A 17,881-nucleotide genomic window follows, 5' to 3' on the forward strand; every position below is an offset into this window, starting at 1 on the left:
GGCGAGTTAAACTCCGTTGGAGTCCAGTAGTTTGTGACTCGAGGAGTAAACCATGAACAATGCTCCTTTCTTCCTTCCATTCACCACATCCCATTAACAATGGTTTATGAGACCAAAACCCATTTTTTTTACCATTAGCACCCAGGCTGGATGCCTGCCTCTTGCATTTCACAAACCGAAGCCACCCCCCTTGGCATCTGGCTGGCTGTTGGCTGAACATTTTTGGCATCTATGTATAAAACATTTTACTGCTTTCAAACGCTTTGGAACGGTGTGATTTCTTTCATAGGATCGCCGTGTCGCAAGTGTGGATTTCCCCAGCCCGGAGTGCCAGCAAAGGAACCTGGGGAAAGGCTGGGGAGGAGGTAGGGTTACGCTCAGGGTGCTGGCTTGTTGGGAACGGAGAATCCTGGCTCTGGGTCCCTGGCTGCCACTGAGCACGGCCTGGCTCCCACGAGCACGGCAACTGGAAGAGCTCATAGATGCCCTGAAGAAAAGAAGTTGGAGCTGTTCCATTTCATAGATGAGGAAGTGAAGCCCAGGGTTAAAGTAACACCTTCAATGTCTCACTATCCCAATATCCTGAGCAGAAGTTAACTCAGCGTTTCCAGGCCCTGGCTAACGATCCAAGTCGTGGGCGCCCTGTTAGCTCTCCTCTCCCTCGTATGGAAAGGAAAAAAGCAAACCAGCTCTCAGATAACCAAGTATCTCAATGTGATGTAGAGTATGATAGCAGTAAGATTAACACACAGTTTTCCCATTCCTTACCCAGCTGGCAGCAGGCATGAACTGGGAAAAAGGATTTTCTTTGCAATTTTCTTGCGTTGAGAATTGTTCCCCAGCAATAAGAGCGACTCTTTTGCTCTCTACTGAAATCTCAGCCTGTTAAATTGCTCTTGTGATGGCTGAATCCACATTTCAGCTGCAGCAGTGGGAAGCGCTGCAGGCAGGGCAGTGCCCCCAGGAGAGCATTTCTCAGTTCAGGGGATGATGAAACGCATGTGAAGTCCCCGTGCTCCAGCCAGCTTCTGGGAACACAATTTCTCTGTGCCCCAGCCTGATGCTGTGCTGCCTCAGAACTGCTCACTTCTCTCCTTGGAAAGAAATCACTCCTGTCTCAAAAGAAAATAATCCTTCAGTGCAGCTGATAAGTTGGCAAGTGAAGTGGCAGACAAGAGCCCTAAAACTTTACAGAAAGACATCCCTGAAACGTACCTCAACATCAGTCAGTCTGAACTGTGCCCTCCAGGTTTTTTTAAAACCACAGACACTTTGGTACACGTCCATGCAGAACAGCTCATGTTGCTCAAGCACTGCTCTCAATTTTGGCTAATAAATAGGAATGCAAACCAGCTCCATGACAACCAGCACGTAAGTGAGCCAACTGCCCAACTGTGCCGTAGCAAAGCTCCTTCCTCGCCCCTCGCTGAAGGTTGCTCGTTTTAGATAAGCACAGGAAGCCATCAAAAGGAAGATTACTTTAAAACTTGGGAACGTTTTTCCTTGGTTTTGGAACGCCAGTGAGGACTGAGAGCCAGACTAACAATCTGCGCAAGGACAAAGCATTCCCCCTGCCCAAAATGAAAATGCCTAAAACTTTCCTCCTCCCTCCCCTGCCTTCCCTTCCCCTCCCACGGGTCCCCTGCTGACGCCTCCCCTGAGCCAGTGTTACCTAACTTTTACACAAACACGCAGTTCCCATAAGCATCAACTCCAAACGGCTCTGGCTTTCCCCTCGGAGCACATCCTGGCTTAGGGGAGCAAAGAGCTACTACCACTGAGGGCGTCCGCAGCAACTCTGCAAGGTAATCAACTTGTCAGACTTTTAATTTCCCTTTGTAATGCCTAACTAGCCGTTAAGTAGATAGACCAAAAGAAGCCTCCTGGCAAACTGTCTTGCTTGAACGTGTAGTAGGAGAAAAGTCTCAATAGCCACTCCAAAACTGCTCAAACACCACTCTGGCTTCCTGCAGGGACTAAGAGGTGGTTTTTAAGATCGAGATCCAGTGTAAACTACAGAATCAACAGCATTTCTTCTGGTCATGGGTGTCAGCTGCATGTGTGTAAAGATACGTGTGCGTTGTGGTTTAGTTTCAGTTCATCACATGAGACCGATTCAGAAAGCAGCAGTGCGGGGGACTGCGCTCCAGCTGTGCCGCTGCATGCCTCTCCCTCCAGCCGCGCTGCTGCCAAAAGCCCTTCATCCTTTGCAGCTTCTTGTATGTTTTTGCAGGCTCTGCATTGCCGAGATGCTTCTGCTCCTTTCTCTGGTCGCTGGGCTCTCCCTGTCTGCCTCGGGTGTCATGACAGATAAAGAAACAGATCCAAGCAAAGAGGCATTCCATGACATGCAGAAAAAGGTGAATGACCTCTGGCAGAATTTGCTCTACCCGGTACTGCCTGGTAACGACACTGATGGGATGCTGTACGCCACTTGTGAAATGAAGCCCAGCTCCAAAATAGAGGCTGACAAGCCACAAGTGACTGGACAAGTCTTGTTCAGACAGCATTACTCAAATGGAAGGTTAGAAGCCATTTTTTACTTGGATGGGTTTCCGCTGGATAACAGTCCATCTGGTAGAGCTATACACATCCACGAGCTCGGGGAGCTCAGCAACGGCTGTGATTCGACAGGAGGACACTACAACCCCTTCAGCGTGAATCACCCCCGGCACCCAGGGGATTTTGGCAACTTCCTTCCCAAAGAAGGCAAAATCAGGAAACACAGAACCAATCTCTTTGCCTCCATGTTTGGTCCATATTCCATCATCGGCAGATCTGTTGTGATCCACGAGCAGGAAGATGACATGGGCAAGGGCAACAATAAGGCCAGCTTGGAGAATGGAAATGCTGGGAAGCGTCTGGCTTGCTGCGTGATCGGGATATGCAACAAGAACTTGTGGGAAGAGAAACTGCCTGAGGTGACAGACAAGAAGAAGAGAGGGCTCAACAGACGAACACTGAACCAGGCTTAAGTGAAGACCAACAAGCTGGCTACAGCCTGGGCAGTGCGAAGTCCCTTAGGCTGTGCCGTTGGCCACCAAGATACATGGCTAAAGGATTCCCCATTTCCATTTGCTTGCTCCTCTAAGATTGCCTGTCGCTCTGTAGGGCCTCCTTTCTATACACCCATCAATAAAAACAGCATCAAGTCAACACTGTGATGTATTTTCTTGAAGAGAAAGATTGCCATTCATGCGGTTTGGGAGTTGAATGCATGTAAGTAAGAGTGCTTAGGGTAGTCTGTAAAGAGTCTGTGCACTGTGAGGGATTCTAAGTCAGATACCAAAGGAAAAAATAATTAATATTAACAAGAAATTGCCTTGCATCAGATGCTACCCTGTATTTAGCTGCAAATCTGAAGGACAAAAAAGATCTCTGTGCTGTCAACAGTGTGGGGTGCTGTGTTGCAAGACCTGGACAATGGACTTCCCCTGAAAACAAGGGAAAGTACAGACATTTCTGCTTTACACTTTAGATCCATTGCATTATGCCACTTGTATTTTCAGGTTTTATTCTCAAACATGTATAAGCTTCTTAACAATGCTGAACTGTCCGCATGGCTACAGCCAAGTCACACTGTTTACAGCTGAAAACAGACTTAAAAGAAACAGTTCAGTTTATCATCATTCCCCAGCAAAAGTTTCCTAAAGCCTCTAGTCTGTGCCTGGTAGTAACTAAGTTGTACACAAAAGTTTTAGTGCTGCTCAGACAAAGATGATGGAGTTAACAGATCAGAGATAAATTCTATTTTCAAAGCCAAAAAAAGCTGCATTTCTTCATACAAAAATGTAGGAAGCAAATAAATTAATTTAGACTGGAGGAAGTGACAGTGAAAAGATTTAAGTCAGATAATTTCCAGGCTTTAAACTCTCACTCAATCAAGCTTTACTTTTTTAATTTAACACAACTCACTGAAAATACTAAAACACTACCTGCTGACTATCATTCATCTGATACTGAGCAAAGGAAAGAAGCAGGTAGAAGCAGCGTATCAGGAAATGTTTTTATTAAAGATGACAAAATTTATTTATACAGTTGAACCACGTTGTGCAGTTAATCCTGGCAGCAACAAAAGAGAGGCCTGCAAATAAATTAAACTGCATAATTTAGAAAGTAAAACTACAAAACAGAAGCTGGTAAACAAAATCCTATCTTTTAGAAATGTAGCAGACTTTCAACTTAATCTCAGTTAAGATACTGAAATACATTCCTGAGCTCACATGGATTAAAGAAATTCCACTGTCTTTATTATACAAATTCCCATATGCTTAAAAATAGTCTCACTTAGAAAGAAGCAGCATTCTAAAAGATGCTTCTTAATCTGTCATTTTCACACGCCTACTTTACAAATTCAGTGAACAATGTGTTTCAAATAACCACAACATCATATTTCCAAATTAAATCCTTCTCACAGATAATGCAGGAATTCACTTTTAGGTGAGACAGCCTCCTTAAAAATCAGTTTGTGAAATGCATCTTGTCCAGACCCCTGCCACCACATTCCCTTCCCAGTTTGCTTCCCCAGAGCCCAGCACCAAAGGCGGCTCATGTGTCTGGATGTGATACCTGCATTTCTGAAGTCCCAGAAAAAAGGAACACAAGTCTGAAAAACAAAACAAAAAAATCCAAACCCGACTCCCCTCTTCCTTCCTTCCCCCTCAAAAAACCTGTAGTGTTGATTCCACAACAAAACACTAATTCATTTACTGGGGAAAGAAATAACTAATCATCGTTCTAATAGCACACCAATATCTATGAAAGCAATATCCAAGGAAGATACCCACAGGAATATCCAATTAGTTATCACGTAGTGTGGCAAAGATGTCTTAAAAGTCTCCTGGCTTTGAAGTCTCATGTTCCTGGGAGAAGGCTAAGAACGTAACTAGAATACACATTCACTAGGGCAGAGAGGAGAGGGACAGCACTGCAGCAGTGACAGAGCACTAAATATTAGGTTTCCAGAGATCTAGGTATCTCAGTGGAATGCAGTGATTGTAAAGATAAAGACAGCGTCTAGGAGGGAGAACAGCATGAGAATAATTACCAAGATGCCCTAATTGTTGGGTTGTACTTCACTGTGTTCTCACAGAGAAAACAGGCTAAAAAGAATCAACAAATGAGGCACTAAACTGCTGTTGGTCCAGCACTGCTCCTACCTGCCTGAGTTTTTGCATCAAGCTCTTCATTAATTACTAGAATTAACTGGCTATTAAGGGAGTGGGAGCAAAATGCTAACTGACACACCGTGTGTCAGGCGAGACGCAGGACAGGCAAACAATCTAACACCCTCAGTATTTCCAAGCTCAGCTACGTGAAACCTTGACCTTCTTACTGCTTCCTCAGTTCTGACTGCACTGATACTTAGCTCTGCACAGGATCAGTCTGTGAAAGATGGGAAAGAATACATCTTGAATAAAATGCTACTTCATGTGACATTCAAGCATTAAAGGAAAGAAATCCTGCCACCTTCTCCCAGACATTTCAGTTTCTGCAGCTATTTCTCTTCTGACTTGTCAGTGCTGTCATACAAACGAGTCAATAATGCAGTCAGTTACAATTCATGGGCACAGCACAACAATCCTGCAAATTCTTAATCTCTTCTTGGTTTTTCAGGCGGTAAGGAACTGAAATGGTGATCAGGGTAACTCAAGGAAAAAAAACTTCCTGCTGCTTCACGTCCCTAATGTGCTTAAATACACAGATGGGGTTTGTTCCTGAGGGCTGCTGCTTACTCTCAGCAAAATGCTGCAACGTCAAATTACCTTTAAAGGGAACATATTTGAGGAGCAGCACGGGTACAGCTTTCCTGCCTGCAGACAGACACTGAAAGGGTTACATGAATGCACCTGCTAAGGAAAACACATGAGAACAGAGACACGCCACATTTTTCACCTTCCCACTATCATTCCTTATATTTATATGTAATCATTTACGTACAGCCTTTCTTCTGCTGAATACAAACTGTTCATGGACGCTGACACCTTGATTATGGCAGCACCTGCTAGCTCATCTTCCATGTACAGAAGAGTTTGTCAGTATTGCTAATATAAACTCTGTTTATTCAGTAGCTGACAAGTGGGCTGTAAAAATTTGCAGCTGGCAGTTATTTGTCAAAGAAGGACCCAATCTGGGAGGGATTTTCCTTTTTATTAGTAGTATTTTATTAAATTTGGTTTAATTCTCTCTGATTGGTTTCAAGTTCTAGGAGTGAGAAATGAACATTTACAGACAATTAGGTCCCAAGCCAGCAGAAAAATTGCCTTGACGGCTGCTGGCCCATAGAAGCTCCACAGCTGCAGAGACTATTCCTTATGCTACAAAACAGGAGAGGAAGGACGTGCCTCCCGTTCTCCAACAGCTGCTAACTTCAACGTTAAGTATTCCCTTGTTGCTGCCTTCCTAGGAGCAGAGTGGCAAAGCTCCAGCATCAGGAGTGAGCTAGGGAATGACACAGCAGCTTCCCTTTTCCATAGTTACTGTAGGAACATTTTCCTATGACTAAATATCAACAAGGGAAGAAGTTTAAGAAAGCGGCAATAATGCAAATAAACCATCTACCACACCGCAGACTGGTGAAAGGAGGAGGAAAGGAAGAGTTATCCTTCATCCCGAAACAAAATACCAAAAGATAACCCAGATTCCTGTAAAAAGGAGGGCACAGATGGAGTAGGCTGAAATCTCCAACCTGTTACTCAGCCCGGGGGCTGTTCCAGCTCCTCTAAGTAGAGGAATGCAGTTCCAGTAACTGAGAGAGCCAAGCAGGGAAGGGACCATCACCGTTTTCCCCTTGCTGCTCTCCTTGCTGTGGAACAGCCTTGTCGTTTCTCACAGAAAGGCTTCTGGCTTCTCTGATGATGTTTCCTTCTGAGCTTCATTAGGTTTGGTTCGTGGTATGTGATAGAAGAACTTGTGTTTCCACAGGATGAGCTGGGAGAAGGAAGGAAAAATTTTGTAGAGTTGAGAAGATATACAGGTTTGCAAAGAGCGAGCTATATACACACAGGGATGGTTTTCAGAAACTTCCTGTAAGGGAAGTTTTATTCTAAGGATGCACTTACAATTACTATATGTAAAGAGAAATAGAGCGCAGTCTGAGCAACAAGCAAAAGCTTGCAGCCTTAAGATGCTTCTCAATTTATCACCCCAAATATTTCATCCTCAGAAGACACTTCTAACCATTAAAATACAGTCCAGTGCTAGGACTATACATGTTACAGAAGCCTTGTGTTAACACAATAAATTTTCATTTGTCACTTTGCTACACCAGTATAAATTACATCCACCTATGTAGAAACTCCAAATCATTACAAAAACCCAACACAGTTAAACCTCGGCACTAATTCTTTCCCTTCATAACTTCTATTTTTGGTACACTACAGCCAAAACTAGCAGGAAAACACCTTTACATTAGACAAATATTAACAGTTCGATGTAAAGATCAACCCTGTGGCACACTGTTTCACCTGCCATTCGCAGCAGCACAGACACTGCCAAAGGATTACAGTGAGATGCTCCAGGGCCTGGATTTCATACCTCAAGCCAAACTGTTATCCAAATATTCAGAGTTTTCAGCAGGTTCAGATGGTTTCTCGTTTTCGGATTCAGGGAGCTCCTCAAAGCCGTTACTTGTGCGTGCAGCTGTAACACCGAGCCCTCCGTGCTTCCCAGGCTCCTCAGTCTGCACCACATCCAGGGTGCCGCTATTTCCATCCCCTCTTTCATTTGGAATTTCACAGTCGCTCTCTGAGGTTTCATCATTGTCTTTCAGGGCCTCGGTTTCAGCTGTCTGTTCATTCTCAGAGGTTGAGGGGTCTGTGGGGTCGGATGGGTCAGGGCTGGAAAGTGGGAACTCTCCCTCAGATGAACCATTAAGCTCTGCTCCCACCACCACGTTCTGCTCCCCGGCGGAAGCGCCTGCCCTTTTCCCTTCCAGTTCTGCAACTGCCTGCTCTGTCAGTTTAATTATCTGACTTCCAAGCTTGTTCATTTCTTTTTCCTCAAAAGGTAGCTGGGGTAGGGAAGGATAAAAATGCTTATTTTGGTTTCTGTTATTTAAGTTTGTTCCCTCTGGAGCCAGGGACTCGCTCGTAACAGCACCAGTTTCATCACGTTCTCCCTTCTGTTCCCCTGAAAGAGAAATGGAAGAGTGAGATGCTCCAGTCAGCCACAGGTATCATCCTGACCTGAAGGCCATCCCCACCAGCACCAGACCACAGAGGTGTTTACCTCAGTAAGGAATTTGAGGGCGATACCCTGTCCCACCCCAGGCCTGTTTCTTAGATGATGAGCAATCAGCTCTAAGCTCCCTGCTGGATCTGGCACTGTTTTGGTATCTGTTTTTCGACAACACTGACAACCCTTTTAGTCAGAGATGATACCATACTGTAGAACAACAGGGTCAGGAAAACTTTTCTAAAGGAAAATGAACTCTAAGCAAGGCACTCAGCTACAGAAATTTTTGGCACAGCTTAACATCACTCCCACTTTCAGAGGTTGACACAACCTCCATTTATTTGGAGCTTTCATCCAAAAATGAAGTTTTGCTACTGGTCCAGCAACATTTCTCCAAACAGAAAAGATTGTTCTAATTTGGGTAACAGCATCAGGCAAAGCAGCAGTGGAAGAATTTTAAATATACCATTATACCAAAAAGCAAACACTGAACAAAGTGTCAGAATAGAGAAAACAGCAATGTGTAAACAAACAGCTTTGTGAGAGAGAATTTGTCCTCAGCTAAGGACAAAAAAACCTCACTGAAAACAAGCTTGCAAAGTCAAGTAAGAGAAATTACGAAATGCCAGTATGGCTGCACTGGCAGCTTAGAATGATGCCTGTCATGCAGATGAATTATCTTTTAGTGCATGACCATTTGCTCTGCTTCTCCTGCAGGAATCCTGCCTCATGCAAAGCATGGGACAGCCTGACTGCAGGGAGGGACCAGAGCTGCAGAAGACAGGAGCCAACTGTCTGTGTCAGAGCCATCTCATTTCTAATTTGGGAGATGCTGAGTGAGTGGCATGGTTGGCAAAGGTTGGCATGAAGGGAAGAGACCCCCTTGCTACCATTAAGGAAGCTGGGGATGCTGCTCTGAAGAGATGGAATTTAAGTCTGTGGAAAAGGCAAGGATAAATTAACTTTCAAAAGGTGATCACCCACAGGATCTATTCCTCATTATCTGAGCACTCAGTTGGAAACCTAGAAGCCAGATCTGCAATGCTGCTCTGCTCACAAACACATGTACTCAAAGCACTCCAAAAAGAGCCAAAACTCAAGTACATCAAATCGCTGCGCAAAATTAGCAGGGACTCTGCATTATTCTTTGTCTGCCTCAGCTTCCTCCCTCTACAGTGGGGTAGCACCATCCCAACACCTTGCTGCAATTTTCTGAAGATAAATAGTTTCAAAGCACTGCATCACCAGAGAAAAGTTCGGAGAAAACCAGCACTTTGGTCTTCAGGGAATGCTTGAAATAGCACAGAGGCAATACAGCGGGAACAATGCATTCAGCAATGAAGAGGGAAAAAAGCCTAAATAGCTGTTCATTAGCAGCTGTGATGCTCAAGCACAATCTATCCCAGGACACTATCCATCCTGTGAACTGGATACAGTGAGATTCGGTGGCACAAGGCAGGGCAATGGTATAAATTAAAGACCGTGTCATTACGCCTGTTCACACGGGAACTGCCCAGCACATCCCACAGACTCCGACCGTCCAGCTCAACTGAAACAATGGTAACGCCCACAGACGAAAAGAGGCCTTGATGAGGCCAGAGTAAGCAGATAGATCTGATAAAAAAGGCCTGAAAGAGCCCTCTGATTATCTCCAGCTCTAGCTAGAGCAGCATTTGATGTATTATAGAATGTTCTGATAACGAATGTGTTGGTGCAAAAGCTAAAACCATTTCCTGGGCCAAATGGGCACCAGATATCAGTGGCACTATCTAAAGGACCACAGGTGACCGATGTGACATCAGGCCCAGTATTCAATGGTATGTAAGATTTTCATTGTTATTCTGCTCATCGACATTTTTCACTCAACTGATCATTCAGCTAATAGGAAAATAAAAGCAGGTTTGTTTCTATTTCTGAAACACTTTTAAACCAAGGGCTTATTTGCTTGACAAACAAAGGCAGATGAACACATTCCTATGCTCTTCCCAGCTGCCAAGCTCCCCTGAGATCTTGGAGGTACACCACACAGATGAAAAACTGCCACATGCACCATGCTCCTACAACTCAACAGCAGACAGTCACCCACTACGTAGATAGCCCCAGAAGGTGACCCAGGGTATCACTCCCATATAGCTGCTGACTGCAGAGGAGCTGGGTGACTCCAAGCCTGGGAACACATCCTACACCTGAAAGCACACTGCTTCCTTTTCCAGCCTTTTAATGGAGGGTGGCAGCCCCAAACAGCCCCCAGAAAAGGATCTGGAGCAACAGAAGTTATTGTGGCTTTTGCTGGGAGCTGTGGTGTTCCCACACAGCTGGCAGTAGCGATGTCTCATCTATGACACTGAAATTTGGCCCAGTTTATTTATCTGACTAGACTGTCAGAGAGGTGAGTTTTTCCTGGGTTGTCCCTGCAGGTTATGAGGAATACTGGGCCATGTGCACAGGGGAAACCCAAGCTGTATGTGCAGGCAGAACAGCGATTCCTCAGCCTATGCCAGTGTAATGACAGGATTTTCTGTGACTGATCTTGGCACGGTTACAGGAGGGGGAGGAGGAAAGAGGGTGACAACCTACTAGGAGATGATTCTTCCCCTGGCTGCCACAGCCCTAATCCTTGTCTGCCTTCTGCTCTTCTACTCCTCTCTTCCCCTGCTAGCTCTGTATCCCTTTGTTTTGCCAATCTCTTTACTCACTCTGCCCGTTTCTCACCCATCTTTCAATCTTTTTTGTCATGCCTTGCTTTCACTGCCAGCATTCTGATTCCCCACTCCTGTGCTCTGACTTCTGCTCAGCCAGATGCAGGTCTCCCCTCACTCACAATTCCTTCAACTCTGTCAACCCCCCATCTACTCTCATCTTCCCATCACTTCAGAGTTCTGATCTCAGCCTTCATTTCCTCTCTGGTCCAGGTTCTGCTCCCCCTAGGTCTGCATTATCTTGAAGGAATGGTGCATGCAGAGTTTTACTGGTATTGGTGGCACAAAGGAAGCTCATCAGAATCATTGGTTTGGTTTGTTGGTTTTAGCAGATGAGATGTGAAACTGAATGGTTTAGAATGGGGTGGAGAGTCCAACCTGTTTTCTCAAGGTGGAAACTGCTTCCCCAGATTTCAAATTCCTGTCAATTATCGATACACTAAATGTTTGCATGTTTAAGAAAAAAAAAAAAAACACAAACCCCACAAAAAATACAAACAAAACAGAACAAACAAAAAACCCCAAACCCAAACCTCAAAAAAACATGTGGTCATCAAAATGAAACACAAAAAAAGTGATTTGGCTGACTTTAAAAAAAATCAGCTGAAGTAGAATACACAGCATGGGAAGCTTCAGCCCAGAGCTCAAGTTTGGCAGTGTTACAAGGCAAGAGAAACAGGGTCTGATGAGATCTGACAGGCAGCTTTAATCACAACAGTAATATCACCCTTACCTAGGACAAATGTGTAAAGGAAAGAGCATAATGCCACCAAGTAAATACTCACAGTAACTGCAGATTTAATTAAAAATCAATGATTAAGCAGGCAAAAAATGAATATTTATGAGTTGTTATTACTCACCGGAGAACTATTCACTATAGTTTCACTTGTTATTTGATCAAGATTATATACAAAAAAAAAGATCAGTCTGGCTGTCAAGTTTTATCAGATGATGACATGGATAATAAAGTCAAAATTAAGCCACAATCTATTTAGTTTCAGGACTAACAAGTAAATTGTTTGTGATGCTTCATGGTTAGCTGAGTAAGATCTGGGCATACCAAAACGTTATGCCCATTAAAGAGCTTATCCAAATGCTGACAGGCAAGCATAATAATCCATCCCCCATCCACTCTGAAAAACTAAGGAGAAAAAAATGCAAAAATCAAGGTTATCAGCAAAACACTGTCTTCTGCTACTGTCAAATAAAGTTAAGCTTGACTTTGGAGAGATGTTGAAGCTTGCTATTGGTGAAGGATTTTTAACAAAACACATGCAAGACCATAAAAAAAGCAGTCAATTTCTCTGGGAAAACGAGTCAGGTATTTCAATTTACTGGGTGCAATCAGGAAGCCTTTCATCTAGATATCAGCTATAATGCAGGAAAGTGCTAAGCCAGTTCCACAGACTGCTTTCCTACTGTGCATTTTAACTGAGGGAAAAAGAGCAGGAGGCAGTTAACTGTAACATAGATGGCATGAATAACTTTCTCACAGTATCAAGTTATCTGGCAGGAAAATTCTTTGAGGTGTAAGAGCTGATCCCTAGCCCTGTGCAGTCCATTCAACAGCCCTTTTTCAGTCGTTTCTTTGCTATTTGTACTGGGACCATCTATCCATTTCACTTGTGGATAATTTATTCCATCTCTGTGACCACTGAAACTTCGCCTTCTGCCATCCCAGCATGAAAAATTATTACTTTTTATTTGGAAAGAAATGAGTGCTCCTCATCATGTTCCTTACATTCCAGGTGCTCACCTTGTACTTCAGTTTTCTGTGGCTTATCAGTAAATGCTAATAACGGTGACCTGGATCTCTGTATAACTGGCAAGGTCGGGTCACTGAACGTTATGGTATCCTTCCCACCTGAAACAATCGAAGCATTGGAACTGTTAATTCACCAGTTGCATCCATTGTGTGATGATATTCAAACACAGCCTACAAGTTTTTGCAGTGTTATTGAAAAGTAAACAACAGGGAAAGCATCTCAAATGATCCTTCTACAGCATGGGAAAAAATACTCTGTGTTGGAGCTGGAATATGCAAGTCAAATACAGAAAAGGCACGTGCTTTTACCTGCAGCAGTGACCAAAGGACAAATTGTGAAAGAAGACCAGGTGCTGTATGCAGCAAATTGTATTAATAATTAGCATTCAATTCAGAATATTAGTAATCAGATCATACCACAAGTTTTATGAAGAGTAGTGGATCATTTGCATGCTATTACCAGCGAGCATTCGACACTGACTCTTTACTCTCTACTGACTCATTGATGAGCCTGCTCGTATCGCATATGTAGTTTTATACTACAGACTCAGACATGGATTATCCTTGAAAAAAAAAAACCACTAAAAGGTTAGTTTAACTAAGAACCAAGGGAGCAAACGAGTACACATTGCTGGGGCAACAGGAGGGGTTTTAATCTGAAAATTCCAAAAATGTTTCTGAGTATTTTCATTTGAAGCTGAATGGAAAAGGGCAATTTTCCAGCTGTTTTGCAGACAAAATAGTGCAAGAAACTCTTCAGCTGAGGACTCTGCTGTAGATGCCTAGTCTTTACATATTTTAGCAATACAGAAAGCAACACCTGCAGATCCTTTAGGAAGTCCTCCACTATTCAGGATGCTCATGCTTTTAGCGACTGACACTACCTTAAACCTAGAGGGGGAAGTGGCAGGAAATGTGCAAGATCAGCTAAGCATGGTGTTTGTGTGGCCTCCAGAAGAACTGCCAACCGATAAGTAACGGCCAGGGAGGCGGAAAGCTACTGCTCTATTTATCTCTGCAAGAACCGACACTCAGGTAACAACCACTCCTCCCCTCTAAATCTGCTCCTACGCTTCACCTTAAGGCAACATCCTAAATCTAGTCACCCCTCCAAGACAAAGACTTTCAAAAGAGCACCAGGTCAGTAGATACCCAGAATAAATCCAGCTCTGGGAAAGTTCTGGTACCTACTCAGAAATAATGAAACTCAAGCTGTTCCCATGGAGTCAAACATGACTACCCCAGTCCCAAATTCCCTTTGAAAGCACTTGGCTGTAAATACCTCAATCCTGAAGGTATTAATGACATTTTTATATCCTTAACACATTGGGGTACAATATACTGCAGCAGTATGAATGCAATTAATGGGTTTGAAACATGAATCTTGTCAGCTTTGATATCCCTGACAAAGCATGCATCAGAATTCTGCCTTCACCAGAGCAAGTAATATATCAACTAACAACAATGCAAAGTACACCCTCCAGTGTAAGGCAAAAATAATTAAAATTAAAAAAAAACCCACCCAAAACAGGCAACCCCACCAACAAAACAAAACAAAAAAATCATACACACAAAAGCACCCCTTAAAAGCTCCAAACAAAACAACAAAAAAAGGCAAAACAAATCCAATGGCTATTTCAAAACACAAATGCCCCTGGATGAATACACTTTCCCCTAATAGTGAAAGAATTTGGCATTAGGAGAACTAAATCATAGCGATATGAAAACATACAGCAGATGTTCACCCACAGTAAAAAGTAACAACACATTTAAAAAGATACAAAAGAGTCCAACAGAGGGAGTAAAACTGGAAAAGATTATGAATTTAAAAAAAAAATTGTGGGGGAGCATAAAAAAGAAAGTACAAAGCAGAGTCTTTTTCTTCTTTTTTTTTCTTTTTTTAATAAAACCCCTAAAGCCTGAGCTCAATTCCCTGAAAACTGCAAGACAAGTTTCAGAAAAGAAACTTCTTGACTTCCAGCCAGCGTTTACACAGTAAACACATTTACTTCCACAATTTTCTCTGTAAACCAACTTGGTTACAAGAAAATAAAGCTTAGCTCAGTATTGACACTTCTAAGCAACAGATGTGGCCCAAAGAGTCTGATGATATTTATTTATTAACAGTGACTCATGTCCATTAGTGAAGGATGGACACGGGGGTTTTGCTGCACTATATTCCGTGAATTATTATGTGAAGTGGGGTTACACACAGGGAATTCCAATTAGCTGCCATGTACACTCAGTTTCATAACTTACACAGCTTTGTGTTCCTCTAGTTAATGATTTTATCAAGGACTTTAGTGAAGAGTACAGAGATCTCACAATAAGCAAATAAGTAAGTTTTCAGTAGTATTAAATTCTCCATTTTCTTCTCTCAGGTCAGGTATCCTCTTATAATCTGTGCCGTGCCCTACACCCCTGTCACTGGCTATACTCACAGCAGCTGCTGAGCCTGCTAATTCCACCTTGCCTCTGCTCCACGCTGATTACTGAAGAGCAAGAGGCAGCACTGGAACTTTCTTATCATCCCAGACAGAAAAAGGCTGAGTCACCGTTGCCTCTTTTCTTAGTGGAAACCTGAAATTTTCAGGAAATTGATAGTTTCTGAAAAATACAGATTTACCTGAATGTCTATAGTGACAGCAGCTTGTAAGAGGAATAAATTGGTGTTTACTATGTACCATTGCTGAATACACTTAACATATTACACACACACATTTGAACCACCGTGCAGCTAAGACAAAGCAAAGAAATAAATGCTTCTGCCAACACCACTGTTGCAGTTTAACCTGGCCAGCAGCTAGAAGGGGCAGGCAGCCCTTCACTCACCCCCGCAGTGCCATGGGGGAGTCTATCGAAAGCGAAGAGGCAAACTTGTGGGTTGAGATAGTTTAACAGGACAGAAAATGAAGATGATGATGACAGTGATGATGATGATAATACAAAACAACTGATGAATAGCTCAGTTGCTCACCACCCCAAGCCAATGCTAGTTCCTGAAAAGCCTTGCCTCCCAGCCAACCTCCAGTTACATACGGAGCGTGCCATCACACTGTATGGACTATGCCCCTGGCCAGTTTGGGCCAGCTGTCCTGGCTGTGTACCCTCCCAGCTGCTTGGGCACCCCAGCCTTCTTGCTGGCAGGGCAGTACAAGAAGCTGTAAAGTCTTGGACTACTTGGCAACATCAGTGTATGATCAACATTATTTTCACCCTAAATCCAAACCACAGCAGTAACCAGCTGCTGGGAAGAAGATGAATTCTATCCCTGCTGAAACCAGAACAGTCACATTCTCTGCTTCCTTCTCAAGGCAAGCAGGCTCAGAAAATCATAGCCAAAGTTATGCCCGAGTTTGCTTTCCTGTCAGCAAAGAGCTTTGCAATAGATTTGTTTTAAAACCCATTTTCCAAATGGCAAGCTGAAGTTTGTGGTAGGCAGAACTTCTACAAAAGATGAACTACGCTACCAGTTTCACCATTTCAAAATTAAATATGCACTTCCCCCTGATTAACTTCCCTGTAGTTCAGTCATGCATTGATCAAGAAGCAGGTGACAGATATGTCACCTGGCAAAAAACATCAGAAGCGGTCAAGCACTGTCTTCAATAGGATAAAGTTTATTAACATCATTTATTAACACCATTTGGAAGATATTAATATCCTGGTGACAGCAAATGTTATAAATGCTATATGGACAACGATGCCTAAGTAGGAACATTAACTTCAGATTAAAGCCCTGCAATTTATAACACATATTTCTTTGAGTGCTAGACTGAACATCAGCTTTCATCTGCATATTCAACACCCAGCCAAATAGTATTATTTTCCTCTCTGCATCTAGGACTGATTAGATGAGATACCCTCTGTGTTCTGCACCCCCACCCGAGCCAACATTGAGCTTCAAAGTCCAGTGTGGTAGTTCCCTCACAATTTGTTACATGGTGCTCTTCTACAGAGTGAAAGCTTCCCATGCTCTAACAAAGAAAACTGGTGACCCTCCATGTGTTGCAAGGCTTTTTTTGACCACCTTGGAACTAGAGTGCACCTGGAAACAAAAGTGCACTCTTGATTTAAAAGGCAAGCAGCAAATCAACAAACCTTTGGGCTCAACAGAACTTGCAATCCAGGGTAAAATTCCTTTACAACTATTTAAGCTCATCCTTTCTTACTCTTTTCCTCAATTTAAAGGAATTGTCTTGTAGAAGCAGCCTCTATTCTCTTGTGGTCATCTATCTCACTTGACTGAACACCTTAATCTGCCAGATATAAAAATGTTCAGATAACATTCTTGTTTATTTACATGCAGCGACAATATTTAACGTACTGCTAAAATCAGTTACTAAAAATATATGTTAAGTAGAACCTACTCCCAAATCCCACTGAGACATTGTAGCTCAGGCCTTCAGGCAGCAAAAGAAAGGAAGGAAAGAGACAGGTGTTATTGTATAAACATTAATTTGATGTCTTACCTACACAGACCAACAATAGTGCAAGAAGATCCCACTATACCCCTTTCTTTAAATGCAGCATTTCCAATCTTTGCAAAAGGCATTATTGGTGTGTGAATTTCATGGAACACAAGTTTTGAAAGAACAACAAAACAAAACCCAAGCAAACCTGCAGTACCTTAAGCTGGTGCATTTGATACACTTGTATTAATGTACAAAACAGCATCTTAGACAAGTATTTCACCTGTATCTTCTGGACAACGTGGGGAGGGACAAATGCACTAAGGACACTACGTATGTTAGGTGACTAACTGAAGAGCAATCCATGGAAAGAACCTTCAGTTCTGTGAAGTGTCAAGAGCCAGTTCCAGAGAGGTGATTAAGAATGCCTACAAGAGGCAGGCTGAAGTGGAAATACACCACAGCAGGCCAAAGGCTTGAACAGCACATGTTTGTCACAAGGTCTCTTCAGCTCTGTCAAAAGTTTTCTTCTAGATGGGAAGGTTAGGTGGAAAAAAACAGAGCTGAAAAACTAGAAGCCTAAACCACAGTGTCTCCCACCCCCAGCAGCACCGATAGGAAGCCGTAAACAACAAAGCCTAATGATGCAAACACCAACAATGGAGTAGCATAATTTACAGTGGTTAAAGAAGACACAATTAGGTGTAATGGGAAGAAAAGAAGCAAAAAGTAAATGTAAATTAAATATTGCACATTTTCCTAACAGCGAGGTCTATTAGGGAGCAGATTAATCTCCCATTACTTGAGTAATTCAAAACCAAATACAATAC

General features: G+C 43.0%; 2 protein-coding genes across 2 annotated transcripts in view; one reads left to right on the top strand and one right to left on the bottom strand.

Annotated features, from left to right (window-relative positions):
- Window positions 1-1,735: 1,735 nt before the first annotated feature.
- On the top strand, window positions 1,736-3,156 carry SOD3 (superoxide dismutase 3). Its single transcript, XM_084266644.1, has 2 exons — window positions 1,736-1,805; window positions 2,234-3,156. The coding sequence occupies exon 2, from the start codon at window positions 2,250-2,252 to the stop codon at window positions 2,973-2,975; it is 726 nt and encodes a 241-aa protein (XP_084122770.1). The 5' UTR covers window positions 1,736-1,805; window positions 2,234-2,249; the 3' UTR covers window positions 2,976-3,156.
- Window positions 3,157-6,887: 3,731 nt separating this feature from the next.
- CCDC149 (coiled-coil domain containing 149) overlaps window positions 6,888-17,881 on the bottom strand; it is a 39,969-nt gene continuing 28,975 nt past the window's right edge. The window contains exons 10-13 of the mRNA XM_084267063.1: window positions 17,010-17,042; window positions 12,631-12,738; window positions 7,537-8,130; window positions 6,888-6,930 (exon numbers count right to left, since the gene is read on the bottom strand). Coding sequence (XP_084123189.1) covers window positions 7,538-8,130; window positions 12,631-12,738; window positions 17,010-17,042 — 734 coding nt within the window. The 3' untranslated portion in view covers window positions 6,888-6,930; window position 7,537. The remainder of the gene's footprint in view (window positions 6,931-7,536; window positions 8,131-12,630; window positions 12,739-17,009; window positions 17,043-17,881) is intronic.

Source organism: Gallinula chloropus, assembly GCF_964237585.1.
Source record: "Gallinula chloropus genome assembly, chromosome: 7".
Lineage (NCBI taxonomy): Eukaryota > Metazoa > Chordata > Aves > Gruiformes > Rallidae > Gallinula > Gallinula chloropus.

Coding starts and splice junctions, on each gene's coding strand:
- SOD3 (XM_084266644.1), top strand. CDS start 2,250: ATGCTTCTGCTCCTTTCTCTGGTCGCTGGGCTCTCCCTGTCTGCCTCG.